The sequence below is a fragment of the Monodelphis domestica genome, chromosome 1 (assembly GCF_027887165.1).
Source record: "Monodelphis domestica isolate mMonDom1 chromosome 1, mMonDom1.pri, whole genome shotgun sequence".
Taxonomy (NCBI): Eukaryota; Metazoa; Chordata; class Mammalia; order Didelphimorphia; family Didelphidae; genus Monodelphis; species Monodelphis domestica.
The window spans coordinates 498,521,577-498,545,339 of record NC_077227.1 but is presented as its reverse complement, the minus strand read 5'-3'; the positions used below and the strand labels follow the sequence as shown (position 1 = coordinate 498,545,339).

The window sequence follows — 23,763 nt, the reverse complement described above, 5'->3', positions numbered from 1 at the left end:
TTTGGTTTGGTAGAATCAAATGGACCTGAAAGATTTACCTCAAAGATGTCTTTTTCCTGCAAAATTTAAGATTATACATTCATCTTTGGCAAATGTATCTATAGGTAAATATTCAAGGTTCCTCTGATCATCAGTGTTGAACAAAGCTTTAAGTGAAACTATCTGCTTTCCAGAGGTGTTTGTCCCTAGTACAGGAGGTCCTGCCATGAAAAAGATGTTGCCCTAACAAAGTATTCAGTAAAACTCAAATACATAAATATATCTATTGTCTAGACTGATACAGCCGATTGAGTTAGACAGTAACACACACACATGCACAATAAATGAATAATTAGTTGGGATCACAACAGAGCAAGAATAGTAGATTGGGTTGTGTTTTGGACATTTTTTACTGTACTAATAATTCCAATCTACTCCCAGCTTTTAAAAAATTGTTCTTTTTATTCTAAAATAAATTCATTTCTAATTTTTATTTTTATGTCACCTACATTTCTCAATGTAGTCTACCTTCTACTCTCTCTAAGAAAGTTTAAAAAAGAGGAAAGAAAACTCATCTAGCAAAAGTAACTAATATATTAGCAAAGTCATTGTCACTTTTAAAAATCTTGATGACATGAATGTTGCTGGGAGATAGAAAATTTAGATGGGATGCTTTCTGTGTAACAAAATTTTCACTGAAATTATCTCCCCTTTCACTGGCTCTGCCATCTCTTATATGAAAGGAAAAGGCAATCCTTTGAGTCAATCAATTAATTAACAAATATTTAAGCACCTATTATATTCCAAAGATTATGCTAAAGTCTAGGAAACAAAGTATGAAACAGTTCTTACCCTCAAGTCTACATTTTGAGGTAAACAACATACATATATGAAACTTTAGACAGAGCAAATAAAAAATTTACTAGGTACTTAAATCCAAGTTATTTATAGCACTATCATATGGGGAAGGTGAATCTGGAAAGGCTTTGGTTCTGTAGAAGTTTTGAAGGAAAGGAGAAGCTTCATGAGGTGGAAGGTGAAGAGGAAATATTTTCCAGGTATGGGGGTTAGCCAACACAAATGCATAGAGCATGCTATGTGTGAAGACCAAAGGGAAAGCCTCTTTGGCTGGAATATAGAATGTAGGAATGTAGTAAATAAGACCAGGATAGAGGGAGCCAATTTATCAAAAGCTTTAAAAACCAAACAGGAATTGGGTCTTATTATTTAATGGAGGCAATAGAGAACCACTGGAGATTACTAAAGAGTAAAATGATGTGATCTGATACTGATATGTGCTTAGGAAAAGGCTTGTGGCAGATAGACTGAAATTTGTTGACAAGAAACTGAAACTCATAGGTGATACTGATGTTTTATGAATTATTGGAAAGTGAGCACTTAACAGGAAAAATTGTAATTGATATCTGCCAGACCAGAAATCTCTCTCAAACTTAATACCTAAATAACTCACTTTATTTAGATTTATCAAACTGGGAAACTTTTGAGACAATATTGATTATTTCAACTCCTTAGATAAGTAGCTGCTTCAGTGTATACTAGGTGTTGGGACATCTTTACTTTGTACAAGGTCAATTCAAGGAAATCAGAGCTTGTTATTTATGCAAGGAACTCTGGGTGAATTTGGGGGATTTAGATGGTTATGAGTAAATCAAGGTGAACTGCTCTTGTTTCCCATGGAAATAAGCATCAGAGCACATCAGGTGCTTCAACAAACTGCTGAGGTCGAAATTTTGGTCCTCAAATGGTTGATTTCATTACCGGTATATAACTCATTAAATATATAGTCGCAACGGAGTCATTGTCTTAGCTGTACTTCTGCTCACAGGTAGTTTAATGTTTTTTCCAAATTTTCTTTTAGCTCTAACATACGCTTTTCTCCCCTACCCTTTTCTTCTTGGCAGCAGTCAAAAAGAATTAGACCCTCTCTTTCTATTTCCTTGACAGTTCAATAATATTCTGTGTTATCAGGCTAATATGGTGATGATTTGGATACACATCACTTTCTATGTGTAGTGTCAAAACAAAGGAGAGAAGCTGGATAAAACAAAGGCAGCTAGTTGGGTGGCACGAGAGTGGAGGCCTGTGCCAATCATCTGTCAGGGCCAGGAGTCCAGCGTGTGCAGATTGTAAGAATTTGGTTCATTATAAAAACCAGAAGAGACCACATGTTTTGACAGTGAGCTAATTTCCACTTTGGAGGGCGGCAGCACTGAGGACTGGGTGTCCAAGGAGACTGGTATTGGTTGTGATTTTATATTCCTCAAGATAGCAATTGCATTTCCAATCTCCTTGGGGCCTAGATTTTCTGCCAGATGATGTCTCTCAAATGATGCATACACAGTCGTGTCCTTGGATAATAAAATCATTGTGCCTTTGTATAGGAGCAGCCTGTGCATGAAAACGTTACTAAAACCTCATTGATGCTGACTCATATACTCAATATTTACTCAAAAAATAAGATATTTTCTATTGATTCATGTACTTTAGAATGTCAGTGTTGAAAGGGATTTTTGATGCGGGATTTATCTACCCCCTTTTCACAAATTAGCAAACAGATGCCAAGAAAGAAATGACATATCCAAGGTCAGACGAGTGCTAATCCTGACTCTACCTTTGACCCCTATTTCAATACTTTATTCTATTGCAATAGAGTGTTAAAAGTGTCCCTAGTTTTTTCTATCTATCTTTCTTTCTTTCTTTCTTGGACAGAAAGTTCTGGGACAGTTTTTTTTCTTTTTGAATTACTGGTTAGTGACAAAATCCTAACTACATTCACCCTACATTCTAACTTTCTAGGCATCTATCCCGTTGCCAGGGGTATCTATAGGGTTCTAATACCATAGTCTGAATTGGTAGAATTAAGGATAAGGACTAGACCTGTGATTTCATTGCTACAGAGAGTTTTCTGAGTCATTTCCCTCTTTCTGAAGAATGAGCAAATCCTAGCTACTGATCCAGGTCAACTACTCCTGATGCCCCATCCCGAGCTTTTTTCATCTTAAAGCTAAATCTCTCCAGTTCCTAAAACAAACTTAACATCACCCTCATTTGGCAAAATCTTTAGCCTATTCACTACCTCATTTGTTCTATTCTAGATACTCTGTAGTTTGTCTTTATCCTTAAAATATGGTACCCATGATTAAACAATAGTATTCCAGATATAATCCTAACATAATTGACTTACATTCGTGCCTTCTGTCCATGTAGACTACTTTTAACCACCCTAATAATGTAAAGTCCTCAAATCTAGGAAGGATAAAATGGCCATGGATATAAATAAAAAAGGTAAAACTAGAACTACTCTTCTTGTTATTCTTAAAGCAAGCATGACAGCACTGCCCACATGAAATTATAGACACCAAGTGGTAATAATGCATCCAATCCCCCAGCATTTGCATCTCTGTCCCAGAGGAATGGGTAACTGCCACTTACTTTTGCAATTATCATTTTAAGCAGTTTTGTATTGATTAAATGAATCTGCTTCATCAAGCAGAAAGAGCCCTGAAGAATACAACAAATGAAATGATCTCAATATAATAATCCCAGCCCTGAGTCTTAAATGATTCATGTGCATGTGCTTTCCCACCCGTGAGTATGATCAGCCTCCGAAAAGGGGCATTGCAAATCATAATGGATAATAGACTTGCTCTATAAACAAATGATTTTTTTAATGACCCAACCCTTATTTCCAATATTGTCTATTTTTCTTGAAAAGAAACATTTGTTCCAGATGTGAGAGAAAGTAATATATTGTAAGGTTCCACATCAAATGTGATTATGATGTATGAGGCACTTTCAATGGACAGTACCTGGTTTCTTTCTGATACAGAAGATGGAAAACATGCTTGGTTTTTCTTAAGGCTTCTTAACTTTATTCTAATCATTTCTCCTTGAAGGCATTTCCTATTACAGTATTTCTTAGATTAAAAACAAAACCCTTATTGTAACTATAGCATATAAAGTAGTTATTATATTATCTCAGCAAGCCATGACCTTGTTCATAGAATAAACGTACATTATGTTTTGACCTTGAAGATAAAACCAAGCCCGAATTTTAAGGAGGAATGCATATCCTGGCAAGTCCTGAAATATATTATCCTTCCCTTGATCTTGTTCTATAATATGTCTTTGCCATATTCCCTAACTTTCTTTTTGCAGTGACCACTAAAAATCAGTTATTATTTTTTTGCATTGAATGCAATTTTACAATGAATGGTGAAAGTTCAGCTTGACTTTGAGTCTTGCTGGTATAACAGAGTGAAGCATCACTTCCCCAGACAAAATGTGCTGTAGTGGATGGTTTATCAAATTATTGTGGCTTGCAATTTGTTATTAGTCTTCCCAAGATTTCAAGCTAAATTTTCCATGGTTAACTAGACTGTTTTCAGATGGCACACAAATAGTACATTTTCAGGTCTTTTTCAAGGCCTTCCTGGATTGTTTGTAGCTACTAATACCAGTATTTTCTCTCCCCTGCCCTCCTTCTTTCTTTTCTGTCTCTTTCCCCCCTTATTGTCTTCCTTTCCCTTTTCCTCCCCCCTTTTATTCATCTTCAGTCCCTTTTCCTTTTATGGCTGCCTTTTTCCTTCTGTGCACCTCTCTTTTCACTCTCTTTCCCTTCCCAAGAATAGATATTTTTCTATCCCAAGAGGCTATGGTCATTCAACTTGGTACATATGCCAGTATATGTTGTCCTTGAGGTTAAAACCAAGTGCGAAGTGAGGAAGAAGGAATGCTTCGACAAACTCAAACACATGTTCTCCTTCCCTTGACCTTATTGCAAAAAAAAAAATGTTTCTTAAACATTTATTAAACTTTGTTGCAAAGTTACTTTCACATCCTGCTGAGGTATATGAATGTGACTTTAGTCAAGGAGCTAAATATAATTAACTATAAAATGTCTCATTAAAAACAAAACATCCTCAGATACTTAGAGAATTATAAAATATTAAACTTTTTGCTGTTTTTTTGGAATTTTTATACTCAAAATATCAAATAGTGTTTCTTATGGATGTAATGTGATTCTTTCTCCCTTGATTATAGAAATTTTTTGACCAGTAAGCAGATGAGGTGGAAAAAAGTGGTTTCTGTTTATTATGAAATGCATTCTTTTATTTCTATTATTAATTTGAAAGCAAGAATTTTCTCTTTGGGAGAAAGAAGCTAGTGTCTCTTAAAAATCATGCCTTTTTAAAATAGGGTAGCAACTCTTTAAAATTTTTAAGATAAGATAGCCATTTATTAAGCACCTACTATGTACCAGGCACTGTGCTAAGCATCAGGGAAGTAAAAGACAATTGCTTCCTTGAAGAATCTCTTAATCTAATGGTTGAAACAACATTCAAACAGCTTTTTACAGCGAAGGCACTAGAAGTGAGGGAGGTTGAAATAAACTTCCTACAGAAGATAGAATTTTAGTTGGGATTTAAAGGAAGCCAGGAAAGCTAGTAGGTAAAGATAACAGAGAACATTCCAAGCATGAGCAATAGCCAGAGAAAATACCTGGAGTCAAGAAATGGAGTAGTACCCTTTTCATCTAATAGAAAAGAGATCAGTATCACTGGGTCAGAATTTTTTGACAAAGACATTTTGCAACAAAGTTTAGCAAATGTTTAAACAAATATTTTTCCCAACAAGGTCAAGGGAAGGATAATATGTGTTTGAGCTTGTCAATGCATGCATTCTTTCCTAATTTGCAACTTGATTTTAGCTAAAGCCAACATATATTGGCAAGTGTAAACTGGTTCTAAAAGGATGGCAGGACCTAAAATGTAAGACTAGACAGACCTAGGTTATGAAAGACTTTGAACATCAAATGATTTTATATTTCATCCTGGAGGTGATAGGGAAAATCACAAAGGGAGCTCTGTTGAAATTGGAGTGAAAAGTGGAGAGACTTAACACAGGAGAGCATTGAAAAGTTTTTTGAGATGGTCTAGATAAGAAATGATGAAAGCCATATGAGTGGAAAGAGCAGGATGCATGTGAAAGATGTGGAAGTCAAATTGACAAGCCCTGGACTTTTCTTTTTCCCAACCTCACCCTCCTGAGTAAATCCCTGTTTATCAATGCATCCAGTTGATCAATGGGATCCCATTAATTATAGAATAAAGTCTCAATAATCTAGACTGATAGTCTAGGCTTTCTACAATGTGATCTCTTCCTATTTTTGTAAGTTTTTCCATCATGAATTATATATATATATATACATATATACATATATATATATATATATATATATATATATATAAGTACTCAGAGAATTAGAGTGGGAAGGGAATTTAGTGATCATTGAGTTGTTTTTTTTCAATTATAGATGAGGAAAATGAGTTCTAGAGAGTGGAAGTAATTTGTCCAATATCACAAATGTAAATAATAAAAACTGGGATTTGAACTCAGATCTTCTGGAACACTCACATTTAATTCTCTCTATGCTGGTCTCCGAGGATCATAGATTAAGCTTAATCTTAGGTTAGATTAAGAACTAGAAAAAGCCTTAGAGGTTAAATTAGTTGTGATCCCTCATTTTATAAATGAAGAATTCAGGAACAGCAAGATTTCTATTAATTCTATTACTACAGGGACATGCTGATGGAACTTAAAGATTTAACTCCAGAAATTAAGGCTCCAAATCTAAAATTTCTTCTCCTGAATTATGGCATTTCTCTTTACTCTTTCCCTGCACTGGTTTTGCTCTTTCTTGACTCCAAGCAAGCCTTTGCTCATTGTGCTTGCCTGGCATCTTGTTGCTGCTGTTGAGTTGTTCAGTCTTGTACTCTTTGTGACTCCATTTGGGATTTTCTTAGCAGGTACTAGATTGGTTTGTTATTTCCTTCTCTAGCTCATTTGACAGATGAGGCAATTTAGGCCAACAGGGTGAAGTGACTTGTTTAAATCATATGACTAGTAAGTGTCTGAGGCCAAATTTGATTTCAGGTCTTTTCGACTCCCGGTCCAGTACTTTATCCATTCTGCCAATCTCCTGTACTGTTCACACCTTACCCCTTCCACATTGCTCAAACAACTCCAGTGCCTCCTACTGCTTGATGGGTTTTCATCTTAATGCCTCTTTCAATAAATAATGATTAAGATTATTTTCCTCACTGAGAAAGAATAAAACAATCTTTGCTCTTTAGGGTCTGCTAATAGCAGAGGGGAATAGATCTAAATACAATACAAAGTAGAATGTAACCTGTCATACCAAATAGAAAATTCTTTGGTGATTTACACATCTGTCTAGAGCAACAGAGGGTACAGTATAATAGGTAGAACATTGGACTTGGAGTCAGGGAGGATTGAATTAATATGCTGCTTCATACCTCTACTGCATGCATGACCAAGCAATTTACTTGAGGTTGAGTTTATCCATCTATAAAATGGGAATAATAGTGGATATCGCAGTGCTGTCTGAGGTTCAAATGGGAATATATAAAACATGGCACTTTGCTATATAATTATCAGTTATGATTGTTATTATTAGTTTTATTATTGTATGTAGTCATTAGATAAGACTGTATTTGAGTGAGGACTTGAAAAAGGAGTTACTATTATCTTGCAATAAAGCATTATTAATCACAAACATAAATGAAAGAAGTACAAAATGATTAGGAAAATGAGAAACATCATAGGTGCAGAAATCCAAAGGGAAACGTTTGTTTGCAAATATGTTTTTTCTTGTGAAGAAATATGAATATAATGCTCCTGAAGCTGGAGAAAAAAAAAACAATAAATGGTGACAACATTAAAAGTGAGGGATATTCTATTACTGGAATAAAATGAAGATATCTTTATTATAAGTTTCCCTTAGAATGCAGCTCTACTAATTTTCTATTTGACTGTAAACTTCACCTGCACAAGCATTATCTTATCTAGAGCTTGAATCTTCCTCAGGGCCTGTCCCAGAGCTCTAAATGCAGTATTTACTCAATAAATATTTGCTGGATTCTGTTAACTGAATTGTACTGTCTGGACTCACGGACCAATAGAAGGTTAGGGCTGGATGGGACCTGAGATGTTATTGATTTCAACAATTTACTGAGTTGGAGAGAAGAAGGCCCAGAAATTTGGATGCCTCGCTCAAATTTACCTAGCTAATAATCATTGAAAAGTCACAATTTGAACCACTTCTGACTTCAGTCAGAATACTATTCCCCCTTTGTCACACTACATCCTTCTGACTCAGTTCTACCCATAGTGAAGCTTGGAATCATGGAAAATAGATGCATGGGTCATTTTTTTTAAGCTGACACTAGTTCAGAAGTTGGTGAGTATGTGGGTGAGAAAAAATTGGAATTCAAGCTTCTGATTCACAGATTACAAACACTGTCAAAACTGTCTTCTGTGAAAGCACATCAAAACCACCATTAAAGCAATGGAAAATGATACATTTTGCCTGGGCAAAAGTTTTCCTCTGGGAAAGTCCATTGGATAAACTTCCAGGGAGAGATGGACCCATGAATAGTGCTGAATGAGGCCTTGCAGTCCTGACCAGGCTGTCGCTGCAATAATTTGTGCCCATTTCTGAATGAATGCAGATGATGGTCACAAACACTGGCATATGGTCTTTATGATTGACTGTGGCACCAAACAGTACCATTCTGTCATGCTGTTCTATTTCAGCAAACACAGTGCTCTGCAGTTCAAACTGTTGAGTCCTGGGGAATGACAATATGGTACAGTATTGCTGGGAAATTATGCAGTGCTCTGGAACAGCTTTCCCCATCCCAGATGGATATAAGAATTGCCTTAGATTCAGCCAAAATAAATGAGGAACTTGGAACAAAGCAAAAACAAAGCAAAACCAAAAAAAAAACATAGTTGGGGGTTAAATAGAACAGATTTTTCTTCTTGACATTATTCTAGTAATAGGCAATTTCTTCCTCCTCCCATAAAAGAAAGAAAGCACACATGCCTCCCTTCTGTGTCAATCCACAGATCTTACCTTCTGTAAAGCTTAGCTTTTAGGACTCCCCTTCTCCAGGAAACATTCTTTGATTGGCCATCAGATTGAGATCATAGAGTTAAAATCATGGAGTTTATTCATTCCCACAACACTCATTGGACCCTGAGTGATTTATATTAATTTATATTCCTTTGTAAGTTTTTATAGCCACTATTTTGTAGGTATGTATGCATTCTCTACCTCCAACTAGAAGTGTCAACAGTAGTATTTTAGAAAAAAAACCCTTGACTAAGAGTCAGCTAATTGAAGAACTAGAGGGTATTTAGGGATGGGAGAATTAAGAGAGGCAAGGAACAAAAGAGATGAAATGACTTGACTATGGTCACATGGAAAGTTGTTTTAAAACTGAGATAGGAAGCCTGGTCTCCTAGAGCCATATCTTTCTCTGAGGTAATATTTGTAGAAACAAAACAAAACAAAAAACCTTTTTACAATGATCACCCTGAATTTCATAGTAAGCACATTAAATTAAAAACTTTTTTGTACAACTAAACAAATGCCAAGGTTAGAAGAAAAGCAATAAATTGGGGGGAAATTTTTATAGACAGCTTCTCAGATAGAAATCTCATATCCAAAACATACAGAGAAATTTGTCAGCTCAATTGATAAATGAGTAAAAGATATGAGCAGACAATTTTCAGGTTAAGAGATCAAAGTTATATATAGGTATATGAATCACTACTGATAAGAGAAATGAAAACCAAAACAATGATGAGATATTATCTCATATCCATCAGATTGACTAAAATGACAAAAGTAAAAAATGACAAATGTTGGTGGTGATGTGGAAAAATGGGGACACCAGTACACTGTTGGTAAAACTATGAAATGATCCAAACATTTTGGAGAACATTCTGGAATTATGCCCAAAGAATTATAAAACTATGCTTTGACCCAATAATACCACTATTAAGTCTATTTTCTAAAGTGATCAGGGAAAAAAGAAAACAACCTGTATGTTCTAAATATTTACATCAACTCTCTTTATGGTGGCAAAGAACTGGAAACTGAGGGGATTCCTATCAGTTGGGGAACAGCTAAATAAATTGTTATATATGATTTTGAATGAATACTGCTGCACCAAAAGAAACTATGAGCAGGGTAATTGAAAAATAATATTGGAAAGAACTACGTGGGAGAATGAACAATGGAATGATTAGAACCAAGTAGGACTAAGAGATGATTATATATAGCTATAGATTTTATCCTTGAAGAATAACTTGTGAATATGAAACATGGAATACATCATTATCTATATATACATTTGTATTTGCCAGATGATTCCTTCTATAAGGTCAGAAGGATAGAGAGAGGCTGAGATACTTATAAATAAATTCTATTAATTAAAAAAAAGAACTTGGCACAATGTCTGGCACATAGGAACCACATATAAATGCTTTTTCCCTTCCACTTTCCTTCTCCCTTACTATATTACACTGTCAGGAGATAACTATACGACATTGTGAAAGTCATTTAATCTCTCTGTACCCCAGTTTTCTCATTTGTAGAATGAGGATAATACTTGCAATTTTTCATAGGGTTTTTGTGAGGATTAATTTAGCTCATGTATAATATTTTGCAACCAGAAACTTCTATGTAAGTGTGAACTGTGGCTATTCCTTTTTTGAAAGCTATTATAGATTTTACAGCAAAGAAACTATGTATCCCTTAGAAGGAATCATTTTTCAGTATATCCATTAGAGAGGAATGTGATAGAATATGATGTGCCTTAGGCAAAAGTAGAATTGGGAGGGGGGGATGGAGGGGATGGCCTGGATCTACGATTACACTGTTCTATGGAACTCCTGGTGAGGAAATTCCCTTTAGCAATGTCTATCTCAGAAACAATTCTTTAACTTGGGCTTTAGAAAAAAAGCCCAACAACCTTATTTTCTGTCCTGGTAACAACTCTAAGACAAAAGTAGAAGGACTAGGCTAATGATGTTAGGTGCCTGCCCGGGGTAACACAGCTAGGAAGTGCTTGCAGTCAAATTTGAACCCAAGTCCTCTTGACTCCTGGCCTGGTACTCTGTCCACTGAGCTATCCACCTGCCCCAGTTTATACTTTTAGAGATTTTCCAGAAGAACATAAAAATTAAGTGCCTTGTTCATGATTGTTCAATGACTATGTCTTATGAGTCATGCCTTAAATCCAGGCAGCCTGACTCTTTAGCTGGCACTATCTTCTACACTATTACTGCAGTACTTTCCCAAATGTCTATTTAAAGTTCAATAAAAGCTTTCATATTTTTGTTGCCTTCAGTTCCTTCAATCTGAAGCCAAGAAATCAGCTCCAATTTCTCAAAAGAATGTGGTTAGTTGGTTGCCTGCCAGATGATTTTCTAAATGACTTTTTCCAGGAAGCATCCTAAACAATTGACATTTTTGTTGTAACCCAAATTTATAAAGCACTGGAAGGTTTATAAAATATTTTACTCATGATTCTATGTGATAGGTAGTACAAGTATCATTACCATCATTTACTTAAGAGGCAACTCAGGCCCAGAGAGCTAAAGTGATTAGCCAGTGGTAAATGAAGAAGAATGACATCAAAAAATTACAGGGAAATGATGCAGCTCTAACAGTGTTCAAATAATTATTGATTCCGATAATCAATAATAGCAGAACCACTATATGTCTTCTACATGTCAGTACTCAGTATGGAAGTGGTACTCAAGAAAATGACATCAGGGAGAGAAGCTGGACCAGATCAAACACATTTATTTGGAGGAAACCTGTGAGTTAGGTGTTAATAATTTTAAGAGAAATTCATAATTCAATATAGCTATAAGTAGAAGTTTACAAAGGAATAGAGAAAAATCACATGATAAAAACATGATGGAGAAGTGCTGGTAAATTCTAATCTGTGTGCTATTTACTACTCTATAAAATCTTTATGAGAATGGTTTCTCTTAGAAAAAGAAGGTACACATAAAGAAGGTGTCCTTGATACAAATGTGAAAAAGGAATTGGCAGGCTTTTGCTTACTATTGTCTATAAGAGACCATATCTCCATAGTCAAATAATAAGCATTGGGATTATAAACTATTAAAACTACCCTGTTTGTTGTTTTTAATATATATATGTGTGTATATATAGTATAATTATCAATTTGTGTTTATGTAGTATAAAGGGGAAAAAAGCAAAATTCTTTTCCCTGTGTCTGCCAGCTACATGTTAAAATCAGAGGGAAAACCTTAGATTCAACAATAAAATAAATTTGTTTGATAATCCTCTCACTATTAAACTCAGTATGAATTCAGGGGATACATTCACCAAAATTACTATGATCCCAATCGTAGATGATATCTTCTGTAATGTCCAAATGAACGAAGTATTTCCCATATATCTGGGGAGGTTCTTCAGAAACTGTGTTCAGGGGTGGCATTGTGCCAATTCCTTTGAGACCCAGAACACTGTTAGGCTTCCTCAGTGTGATGCAAAAGAGATTACACTAATCCACAGATGGGAAATTAAATGCATGAAAAATGCATATTTTCCAAACTCGTCATACAGTTGGAAGAGTTGCATTGGCATTCCAATGAGTTAGTACATCAGTATCCTAGGAAGGCACCACAGATAGATAGTGAGCTGAGACCAGATAGACTAATACATAGGTGGTGAGAGTGTTCGATCATACTTGAAATCTTGTCTTCATTGTGCTCAAGCTATTTGTTATGTATGTATCTGTGTATATTTATGTATATAGACATTTGATATTTGATATATTATATATGCATATGTACCTACCTACATATATACTTATACATAGACATATATATGTATGTATTTATAATCTTATTGATGCTTTGGGAATTTTGGATTATCGTTTTATGCTGGTATACTTCTCTCCTTCCCTAATGAACCTTCTTTTTTGACAGAGAAAAGCAGTTGTGCAAAAACAACATCAAGAAGAAGAAACAGATAAAACAACCAAGAGTGATAATAGGTGTAACATTCTGCATACATAATCTTCCACCTCTCTGCTGGGAAGGGAAAACAGTGTTTCATCATCTGTCTTCTGGGATCAAGGCTGATTATTGCATTTAATCTGATTTTTGTTTACATTATTGCAGTCATTATATATTTTGCTCTCTTGATTCTGATCCTTTACTCTGCATCAGATCATTTGTTTGTTCATGTTATTTTTGATTTCTCATCCTCATCATGTTTTGGTGTAATTCTATGGCATTTTGTTCATATACCACCATTTGTTTAACCATTTTCCATAAATAAATCCCATGTTTTCTTTGATACTAATATTCTCCTGGTATTTCTGGTCACTACAAATCCTGGGATACTAACTATGGTCTCTGAAGAATCTAAATTGCAATTGGCCCAAAGGGCAACATAAAGATTCATGATGGCTGTCAGCAGGCTGTGATGTATTACTAATGATCACTTGTAAAGGAAAAGTGGTGCAAAAGATGTCATGTATAATACATATGCCTGAAAAGAGAGGTGACCTTACCATGTAGTAAGACAAAGAGGTAGCAGATACAGAGACCACAGGTTGAACTAACATCTAAGAAATGCTAAAATAGTCAAGGAAAGAAATTCAATGTCACAGTTAGAACATTTCGATAGGATGAATGTGGTCATGGATAACACAGTATGAGAAAGCATGGATGGCTTATAATCTATACCAGTTGCTGGAATTAATTGCACCATTAAACGACTGATTCATTGAAATACATTGTGTGAAACTACAATACATATAAAATCAAAGGAAATTGAGGAAAGTTGACAATTATGAAATAATTTTTATAGAAAGCAAACAAAATATTGTGCTCCCATAAATATGCAAAATAATAGTAAATCATTAGGTGAATAATAGTCTACATTATCAAATAAAATATAACATGTACTATTAGTGTCATCTAGGTAACACATTGGATAAAGCACTGGGCTTGAAGTCAGGAAGGCATGAGTTCAAATCCAAAAAACACTTAATTGTGTGGTCCTGCAAAAGTCATTTTACTGCTTTCTGCCTCAACAGTTAAATGGGGATCATAAAAGAACTACCACTCAGGGTTGTTGTGAAGGTGAAATAAAATAAAATTCATAAAGTACATAACATTCCCACAACAAAGTGTCTGGTACATAGTAGGCCCTTTAAATACTTATTTCCTTCTCTCCCTTCCTCCCATTGGATGGTACAGGTTAGAGGAGAGAATCTGAGTGCAAAGCTAGGAGCAACAGGTGGAAGTTTCAGAGAGGCAAATTTTGTCTTGACTTTAGGGGAAAAACAAAACAACTTCCTTCAAATGCAGTTCTTCCAAAGTATGTCACCTCAAGATATAGTGGATTCTCCCTTCCTGAACATCTTCATAAAAATACTGGGTAGGAGCAGTTGAGAATATTGTAGTAGAATTTCTTTTAGTCGTTTGTGTTGGACTAGACGGTCACTAAAGCCTTGTCAAATCTAAAACTCTGTGACTGTGCCAAAGGCAATCAAGGCATAGAGATTTATGTGACTCAACACCATGGTAGCTAGGGATATTACAGAGGCCAGGGAACATTTTCATTAGGCATAGAATTTATAAATGTCATTGCCTGAAGCCCAGGGACTCCAAGGTTATGGCCAAGGGGTAGAAGGCAGAGAGAGCAAGGAACATGGCTAACATGCAAACAAATAATTTGTAAGCCATATAAAAAAAAAACAAGACTTCCATGAATAGAAGACAATTTGAGTTCCATTTCTTAAGCACTTCAATTCTGGTATTCTTGGGGACTCTTTGTCATCTGCCTAATATACTTATTAGATAATTCAGTACCAAACTAAGATTATTTTAAACTGTTCCTTAAAGATTCTTTCCAGAATAAGTGGATCAGAATCATGAGCCTATGATGAATTTTGAATTTGCTCTTGAAAAGATTATAATATTTGGAATGTTTCTAGTTAGTCAGAATGATTATTAATTAGGGCTTTTCATCATAACTGTTTTCAATTTAGTATGTGCTAACATAAGAAGAATAGAAACTATTACAATGGCCTTAAAGGCAAGGACATGGACTGAGTTTCCTTCCACCTCTGTGCTAAACCTCACCTTCAGAAGCCGTACCTCCTATCTTTTCTGCATATAATCTCCTCCCTTCTTCTGGTCATTTATCCAAAGCCATGCTTTTCCTTTAAGGTGTAGACTGGTGAAGGGCTAGGAATCTTCCAGGAACCCTTCTGCAAAAGTTTAGGCTGCCTCCCCGGGTTTTTTCCTCCCCCCCCCCCAGTGCCTACTCCACAATATGGCTACACCACTCAACAGTGATTCTGTGATATCACTGATTGCTTTCTGGTTATTTCATATGCTTTAGCTTTGTGCCCCTAAATCCAAAAGCTAAAATAATGATCAATGTTATAGCACTTTATCTTGTGCATCTTTCATATTTTACCTTGCATTATGTTTCTCTCTAAATACACTAATGGTGTATCCTCACCTTATAGGATATAGAGTCATAATGAGCAAATATTTTTACCTTAGGGAAGTGGATTGAGGACCTCCATGCATATTTCATCAGGAATGGGGAGAGAGTAACAACACCCTGAAAATCCCAAAGGTTTCTAATACCTTAAAGCATATCTAGTCCTAGAGGCAAATATATGTAGGAAAAGGAGGGAGGGTTATAGGTCATAGGGTGAGCAGGGCAATAAGTGAGTAACAGGTATAGAGAGACAGGATGGAAAGAATAGGGTTTTAGGATCAAAGATCTAGAATTGAAAGAGACTTCCAAGGCCATTTAATTCCACCCCCTGATTCTAAAGATGAGACCTGGGGAGATTTCTTTTTTTTTTTAATTTTATGGTGGTTTATTTATTTATGGTGGTTTATTTTATTTAATAGAAGAAAGAAATTAAGAATGAGGGAAAAGGGAAAAGATCTACTCCAGAGTTCAGCTTCCATTTATAAGATGAGGGGCCTCCTTGGAGGCTGGTGCCTTCAGAAGGATCAAGGGAAAGGGAAGTCAGCCTTAACACTAAACTAACCACATGCTGGGGAGATTTCTTTAACGAGTTCATAGTTCCAAGGACACAGAGGATATAAGCCTTGAAGGTGGGACATGAGCATGGCTTCTCTAGGTTCAAAGTTGCACACCAAGCCTTTTCTGTACCTGGCTACTTCTTAGTCTATCTTTCTAATCTACTAGGACCATGTTCATAATGAGGCGGATGATTTTGTAGAAAAGGTCTGCAGATATCAGTGGATAAAGTACCCACTGAATATGATATTTAGGCTCTCTTAATTTTCTGTACTGAGGCAAAGACCCAGCTACGTTTTGTAGTTATTGATCTCATAGAATATTAGTATTTACAGCAGGAAAGAATTTTAAAGACACTCTTGTCCAACCATACAACAAGTCACTTAATATCTCTGGGCTTAATTTCCTCATCTGTAAAATGGGAGTTAACCCATCAAAAAAGCAAATATGTTCATTCTGGCATGACCTGTTCTTCTCGAAACTTGAATGCTAAATGGTCACTGATTCTTTACCCAAATACTTAAAATTTAAAGCTTTAATAATAATAATTTGGGCAAGACTAGAGTACAGACTTACCAATCAGTTTGCATGTTAGCAGGCTTTGGAGATCTCTTAACAGACCCAGATGTTACTTTGATGTGATTTGCACTTGTGTAGAGAGTGCCTTTCAGCCACCTTGTCATTCATGCCCTACCTTCTTTCTCCTCAGCTCCAAATGAAGATGAGTGAGAGAGCCGTCTCACTAAGCACCATGGTGCCCCTTCCCCGCAGTGCCTACTGGCAGCATATCACACGGCAGCACAGCGCTGGCCAGCTGTACAGCTTACAAGGTAAGCAGTACCAGGGGAAATACAGCTGCAGGTAATAAGCCTCTCAGTGTAGCCTGGGGTGCCATTAACCTTTTTGGTTGCCAGGAATCTTCTCTTGACTCATTGTGAGTTTGCTGAAACCTACTTGGATACTCCAGCTACCCTGAGAATTATCCTGTCAAAATAGCAAACATGGGCAGTCTGACATGATATATTCTTAGTGAAGTTTAAACTTTGAATGATGGAACAAGTATTAGTGACAACCAGGATTGGAACCCAGCTCCTCTTAACTATTGGTTCTTCAATTCCATTGCACATTGTGTTCATGATCTCTGACACTATGTTTTGGAGTCAGAAGACCTTGAAATCCTGTGACCTCAAGCAACTCACAGCCTTGTAGGTTTCTCTCTTTCTTCATGTGTAAAAGAGGATTATTTTTGATAACCGTTAAGGTCCTTTCCAGCTCAAATCTATGATCCTGTAAACTTAATCCAGTCTATCACTTATTTCAGTAGTTTAGGATGTGAAATACATTAAAGCCTGGGCATTTTAATGCACTGAGGAGGCATTTGGATGCTTGTCTCATTTGCCCTTATAATGCATTTCAACTCTATTTTGTATTTTTGTTTTATTCCTCCTAATTGAGAGATCATCCTTAGAAAAAACAGATGCAAAATGAACTGAACAATCCCATAGTTCTGTTATCATGCTGTTCTTGCCCTCTTTACCCCTAAGAAGTAATCTTAGCCATATTTTGTTCTTCACATTTTCCCCAAAGTGTTTACTCTCATCAAAGCCTCCCCCTTTTGCTCAAAACCATTACCTTTCCTTGCCAGTTTGAGTTAATTCTGGCTATTAACACTGAAGACAAGATTCTTATAGGACTGCATTATTCTATTTTAACCATCTTCCATTGCTTTGCCTTGTTTCCATGTCCAGTACAAGCCTTCATAAATCTGAAATCATCAGCGATATCCTTATGAGGCCACATTAGTATCCTTAGACAGCTCTCCATTTCTTTCATCATAGGCATCATTTTTATATCTTCAGAATTTCATTTTTTAGAGCTTTTGTCATCCTTCTTAGACTGTTTCTCCTATCAAATTTTCACCTGCTATTTATTATTTATATGAAACTTTTGAAATCTGTTTTCCTAATATGTAATGTTCCACATATCTGGCATTTCTCTTCTGTCACAAATTCTAAGATGAAGCAGTCAGTTGTAGGCAAAGTTCCCATTGTCTCACTTCAGCAACTACTTGCCCTTTTTGATGAGAATCAGGTCCAAATTGCCCTTTGTCAGTTCCTCCATCTTTTGCAGAATGAGATCATATTTGAAACACGTCAAGAACTTCTCACCTGCTGTGCTTTTAGTAGTGAGAGAGATTTTTTAAAATGTCTGGTGGTCAAAACTTCCCAATACTAATCATTCATTCCTCGATGTTAGATTTGTGATCTGAATTAATCTGATTCCTCCTTCTGACCATGGACTTTATAGCATACCACAACATCATTTCCGTTTTACTCTTTATTAACTTTTCTTAAGTGCTTTCTCCATGTTATTCTTCCCTCAAGTACCTGAACTTCCTCATATAGGTATATCTTAATACACAATGCTACTTCATTATCTTTTTTAATATCTCATTTATTTAGCATATCACAATTTTTCTAAAATTTATATATGGAATTTTAGTGCTATAATACTCCTTTCTTATTCAGAGTACCATCCCTTGTGACAAAGAATTTCTAACAAAGAGAAAAAAAGTATCCATTCAGTAAAAGTAACCAACATATCAGACAAGTCTGGCTGTACAGGCAGTGCTCCATACCCGTAGTCTCTCGCCTATACAAAAAATGGAGGATTTTTTTTCTCATTTCTTCTCCTGGACTAAGCTTGCTCATTATAATTATACTAAAATTCAGTTTTGTTCTGTGGTCCTTTCCATTTAAATTGCTTTAGTCATTGCATATATTGTTTATGCTTTACACACAAACATGATTAACTATTCTATTGACTTTAAATAATGTATAATATTCTAGATTCACAATTTAGTTATAGGATAAGTCCTATCCCAATAAGCTTCAATACTACCTAAGAAGTGACATTTTCCTTCTTTCATCTCTAGCTCACCTTTTGTTATCATGCCCAGTGTAATTGTATACAGATAACTGAGGGTTTTATTTTTTTTCTTTCATATGATCAGCTATGAATTAATTATTCTTTGGCTTCCTGTGTTATCTCTCTCTCTCTCTCTCTCTCTCTCTCTCTCTCTCTCTCTCTCTCTCTCTCTCTCTCTTTCTCTTTCTCTCTCTCTCTCTCTCTCTCTCTCTCTCTCTCTCTCTCTCTCTCTCTCTCTCTCTCTCTCTCTCTCTCTCTCTCCAGGATCTGATTTAGCAGATATACTTTGGCACTTTTCCCCTCTCCATTTTCTTGATCAGTTTCATAAGACATTAGTAAAGTATACATTTATTCCCACCAACCCCACTCCCACCTCCATTAGATAGATTCAGTCTGTCCCTGGGCAAAAGTCTATCATTCTTATATTTTAAGCCATGGTCCAAAAATACAAATCTCATTCTTAATAATATCCTTTTAGCTAGATATTAGACATTTTGAAATGTCTTTCTCTTTCAGAGTCCCTTCTTTTAGTTGACTGTACTGATGGAAATATCACCTGTGACCCTATAGTCTTTTGTTACATGCCTGGGACTTCATAATTTTTAGCAGTGTTACCAAGGTTCCTACTGATGGTATAATTTATCTCTTCATCAATCACAGGAGGCAGTAGTGGTTGTCAGGTTTGACAGGTCTTGGATGCATCCCCTGAGAAAACAGCAAATCTCTCTTTTAATTTGTCAGCTCAACAAATAGCTGCCTTGGTTCCCCTCAGCAGGTAGTCACCAATTACCACCACTCTTCTATTTTTCCTGTGACTGTTACTGGATGACCTCTCACCTAATGAGACAGGTGAATCATATTATTATTCCACAGAGCACAAAAAAGTTGCCTTTAAGATGGGTTACCTCTCCCATCATACCTATTATTTAGCTCCAAATCTTCAGTGGTCTTTATCCTTTCGGTCTTCCTTCTATCATATTCTTTAGTTGTCCTGCTTCCTAACACAACTGGTATTCTCCCCTTTCTCCTTCTAAGTCTTTTGTCTCCTTCATTTACTTCCTAAAGCTCTTCTTCTATCCTTTCAAGGAAAATTTCATTAGCTTTTTGCAACGTTGAGAATAGAAATATATTTTAGGCCTTCCACCTTCTTTAGAATGAAGACCAATGTGCACTTTTAGCATACAAAGAGGTTGGCTGGTGTTGGTAGAAATATAGGCATTGTACTCTCTGCAACTCATTATAAAGGAATTATTCCAAGGATTGTTGATTACTTGTGACTAACTCTCATAGCAGACTGCTTGTTTGGAGAATGTTTACCTATTTGGGAGTTCTTTAGTGAGTCTCATAATTTAGTAATGGTGGACTTTTTTTTTTTATTTTGGAGACATAATATCCATCTGCCTTAATTATCAAAGAGTATTTTTCTGCTAAGCCCTAATGGAAACAACAACAGTCCCAGTATTTTTAAATGAGAATTCAGGTACCAGTCAAGTACCAGAAGATAAATCTTCTTTATTCCTCTTCTTCTACTTGAGATTTGATTCTTCTTGCTGAATAGTGACTCCTTGCTTAATAATTGGATATTTCAAAAGTTATGTTATTTCATCAGAATAGGTTGGATCATAGATCTAGAGCTAAAAAGGATATCAAAGGTCTTCCATTTTACAGAGGCAGAAAATCAGACTCAGTGAAGTTAAGTAAACAGAGTATTATCTTTCAACACCTGCGTTCAAAGAATCCATTATTTTTTCTGGGATTCATATTCCCTTGTCTCATCTAGATTTTGCCATTGACTAGCTTTGTGTTCATGGAAAAGTTGAACTAGAATTCCTTCATTTAATATACATTGACATTGACTAAGAGTACTTTATGTAGTGCTAAGTATTTAATATGAAGTTATATAATTGTAGGTCTTGAAGAATTCATTTAGTTCAACCTCTTGATTCTAAAATTTAGGAAATGGAATTATTGAATGAATTAATGAATCAAGCCACTTAATGGCTTACCTATCATCTTTCCAGTCTATAAAAGAAGAGGTTGACCTAGACAAACTTTAAAGCTCTTTCCAGATTTTAGATTTTATAATCTGAATTCATTCATTGTGAGAGAATAGAAAAAAATACACAAGTCAAAATGAACCAAACAAAAAACTTAACAGCTTTTTTTCCCCAGGGTCAGTATTTTATTAAAAGTTCTGATTGGATAAGAAACAACAACAACAAATAATTTATAGCATTTTTTTAGCATTTTCTGATTGGCACAACATTTTACTGGCATGATCCTATTTGAGTCTTCAAACAGTTCTGTGAGGTAAATGCTGTTATAATTCCTATTTAATAAATGAGGAAACTGAGACTCAGAAAAGTTAAACGACTTGCTCAGGGTTACATAGCACTTAAGTAGAAAGTACGTAAGTAAGGCAGTGTTTCCAGCTCAATAAGTACTATAAGCATCATAATAGCACAGAACCCAGGCTCAACTCATTCCACATTCATCTGTTGAGGATATTACTCACATACAGGCTCACTGACACAGACAGACAGTCCTCTCCTCAACCCCAAAAATGTTTCTAACAGCTTTAAATTATTAAAGCTCAAATGATTAATACTAAGACTTTTGAGACACACTATAGATAGCACATTCAATGAACGAGATACATTTACTCTGTCCTCTGTTCTTCCCCCCAAACTTATAGGAAAAATTCTTCTTCTCAGGCATAGCTCAGCCAAAGAAGGAAAAGCAAATTGATAGTGATTCCCAGGACCATTCAGACTGACAAGTTTCGAAAGATTTTACTGCTGAAGTTTGTTGCATTGCCCTTATCTTTATTATTCGATATTTGCTGATATATTTCTGATTGGCTTAAAACTGGGAGGATACAGGAAGTTAGTTAACAGTACTCTCTTAGGAAAGTTCCAAGGTAAAAATGGATGGCTATTTCCACTGTAATTCTAGTCTCAGGGAGCCATCTGCTGGTTATATAGGAATTTGTTTTTTATTTTATTTTTTCCATGGAAGACAGAAAGCCATAGAATCCATCTCAGCTGTCTTTTCTGTATCATGCCTGATAGATGAGCTGACTAGAAGAAATCTTTGGACATTTTCTAGTCATAGCCAGTAAATGCAGGAAATGAAATAGTTAGATAGCCATATGTAACTTTTAAGATGGACAACTATGAGATGAAACAGGAAGCATTAACATCATATGGTTTAGAACTAAGAAGGGATTTCTCCTCCAAATAACTCATTTTTTGGTTGGTGAAACTGAAAGGGGAAAAGTGCCTTATAGTCCAAGTTGTATGTTAACTGAAACAGGGTCCAAAGCCAAGCCCTCTAACTTCAGATCAGGGGCTTTTTCTGTGATCTCCTTCCTTCTGTCAAAAGATTGTGCTGGGATAACAAAATAGAACACAATGAATGCCCATATCTGGGTTCTAGTCTTGACTTGATTACTAATAAGCTTCATGGCTTGGAGAAAGTCACTCTCCTCTCTGGGATTCATGATGAGTGATACACTGTTTTCAAAAGTCTTCCCTAGTTCTTGAGGCAGCTAGGCGGTATAATGTAGAGAACCCAGAACTTGGAGTCTGAGAGACCTGAGTTCAAATCTGGATTCAAACACTTATTATTTATGTGACTTTGGGCAAGCAATTAACAAACAAAAACCTTTTCCTTCTATCTGCCCCATTTTCTTCATCTATCGAATGGGATAATAATAACAGCCCCTCCCCAGGACTGTTTTGAGAATAAAACAAAATAATATATGTGATGGGCTTGGCACAGTGTCTGACACATAGTAGGTTCTTAATAAATGTTAGTTATCCATCTCTAATGGTCTAAACTCTCTGATTCTATAACTTGAATGTGAGCCTTAATTCTCATTTCTTAATTCTTTTTGGACAAGATGGTTCAAGTACTCTGAAGCTTCATCGAACAGAGACTTTCCCTGCCTACCGATCAGAACACTGATAGAGACCATGGTGGTTCTTGGAAATGCTTGTGATTTGTCAGCCAATGGACCAACTTGGAGGAAGAACAAAGTGTGGCAACAAAAGAGCAGGGACAAGAAAGGAAAATAAAATACTGGCTAATTTGCTGTGATTCAGAAGTTCTGCAATATATACATTATATATATATATATATATATATATATTTTTACCTTTGCCAAAATGAAATATGCTGTGTAGCTATCCAATCCTTGCTTCAGAGTTTAAAACTGGACAGAAAATGAGTTACATCACTGGCTGGTTTTGTATGATAGATCCTGTGTTCTTCACAAATATCTGAATTTGTCTTTGTGGATTGTTGTGACTTTGCTTTCATCAGTTTTAACTGTACAATGGTCCATGCCAACAATTACCTGGCTCTTACTTGTTGTATGTTGTGCTCCACAGTTCCTAAAGCTATTGTTCAGGTTAGTTATTGGGAAATACATTTTATTAAATGCCTGGCAAATCAATTATCTGACCTGCTCTTCATAGATCAAGCTGTGTTCTGAAATGACTTTTTTCCAAGGACTCTGCTGAGTGGCATTTATGGGGTTGTGTTTTTTAAAAGCTTTTACTTGGTTTAGAACATATTCATAAAAGATTTTAAAATAAAACATCAGTATTCACCCATATGGCTTCTTGCATTCAATTACAGAACATGCTTGTTTGTATGTGTATTCAGTGCACCATCAGAGTATATGATGGTTGTCGTTTAGTCTCAACCTCAACTCTGCTAGATTGTCTAGTAGAATACATTGGATTCTGCAAACAAGGGACTTGGATATGAAGCACACAGCTCTAAGACTTGCTACCTAGGTGATCTGAAAGAAATTGCTTTTCTTTGGGCTTCAGCCTCCTTATCTATAAACAAAATATTTTTTTAAAAAGTGGCTCAACTCTAAATCCTAT

General features: G+C 35.8%; 1 protein-coding gene across 3 annotated transcripts in view; it reads left to right on the top strand.

The window, feature by feature from the left end:
• Positions 1–23,505, top strand: part of DOK5 (docking protein 5) — a 181,400-nt gene extending 157,895 nt beyond the window's left edge. For 2 of the 3 annotated variants that reach the window (XM_001369086.4, XM_007475696.3), the window contains 2 exons: positions 16,647–16,767; positions 22,770–23,505. In XM_001369086.4, the coding sequence (XP_001369123.1) occupies positions 16,647–16,767; positions 22,770–22,834 (186 nt within the window). In that variant the 3' untranslated portion in view covers positions 22,835–23,505. Of the gene's footprint in view, positions 1–12,843; positions 15,132–16,646; positions 16,768–22,769 lie in introns of those variants that run through there. The other variant, XM_007475695.3, reaches the window with a different exon arrangement.
• Positions 23,506–23,763: the final 258 nt, after the last annotated feature.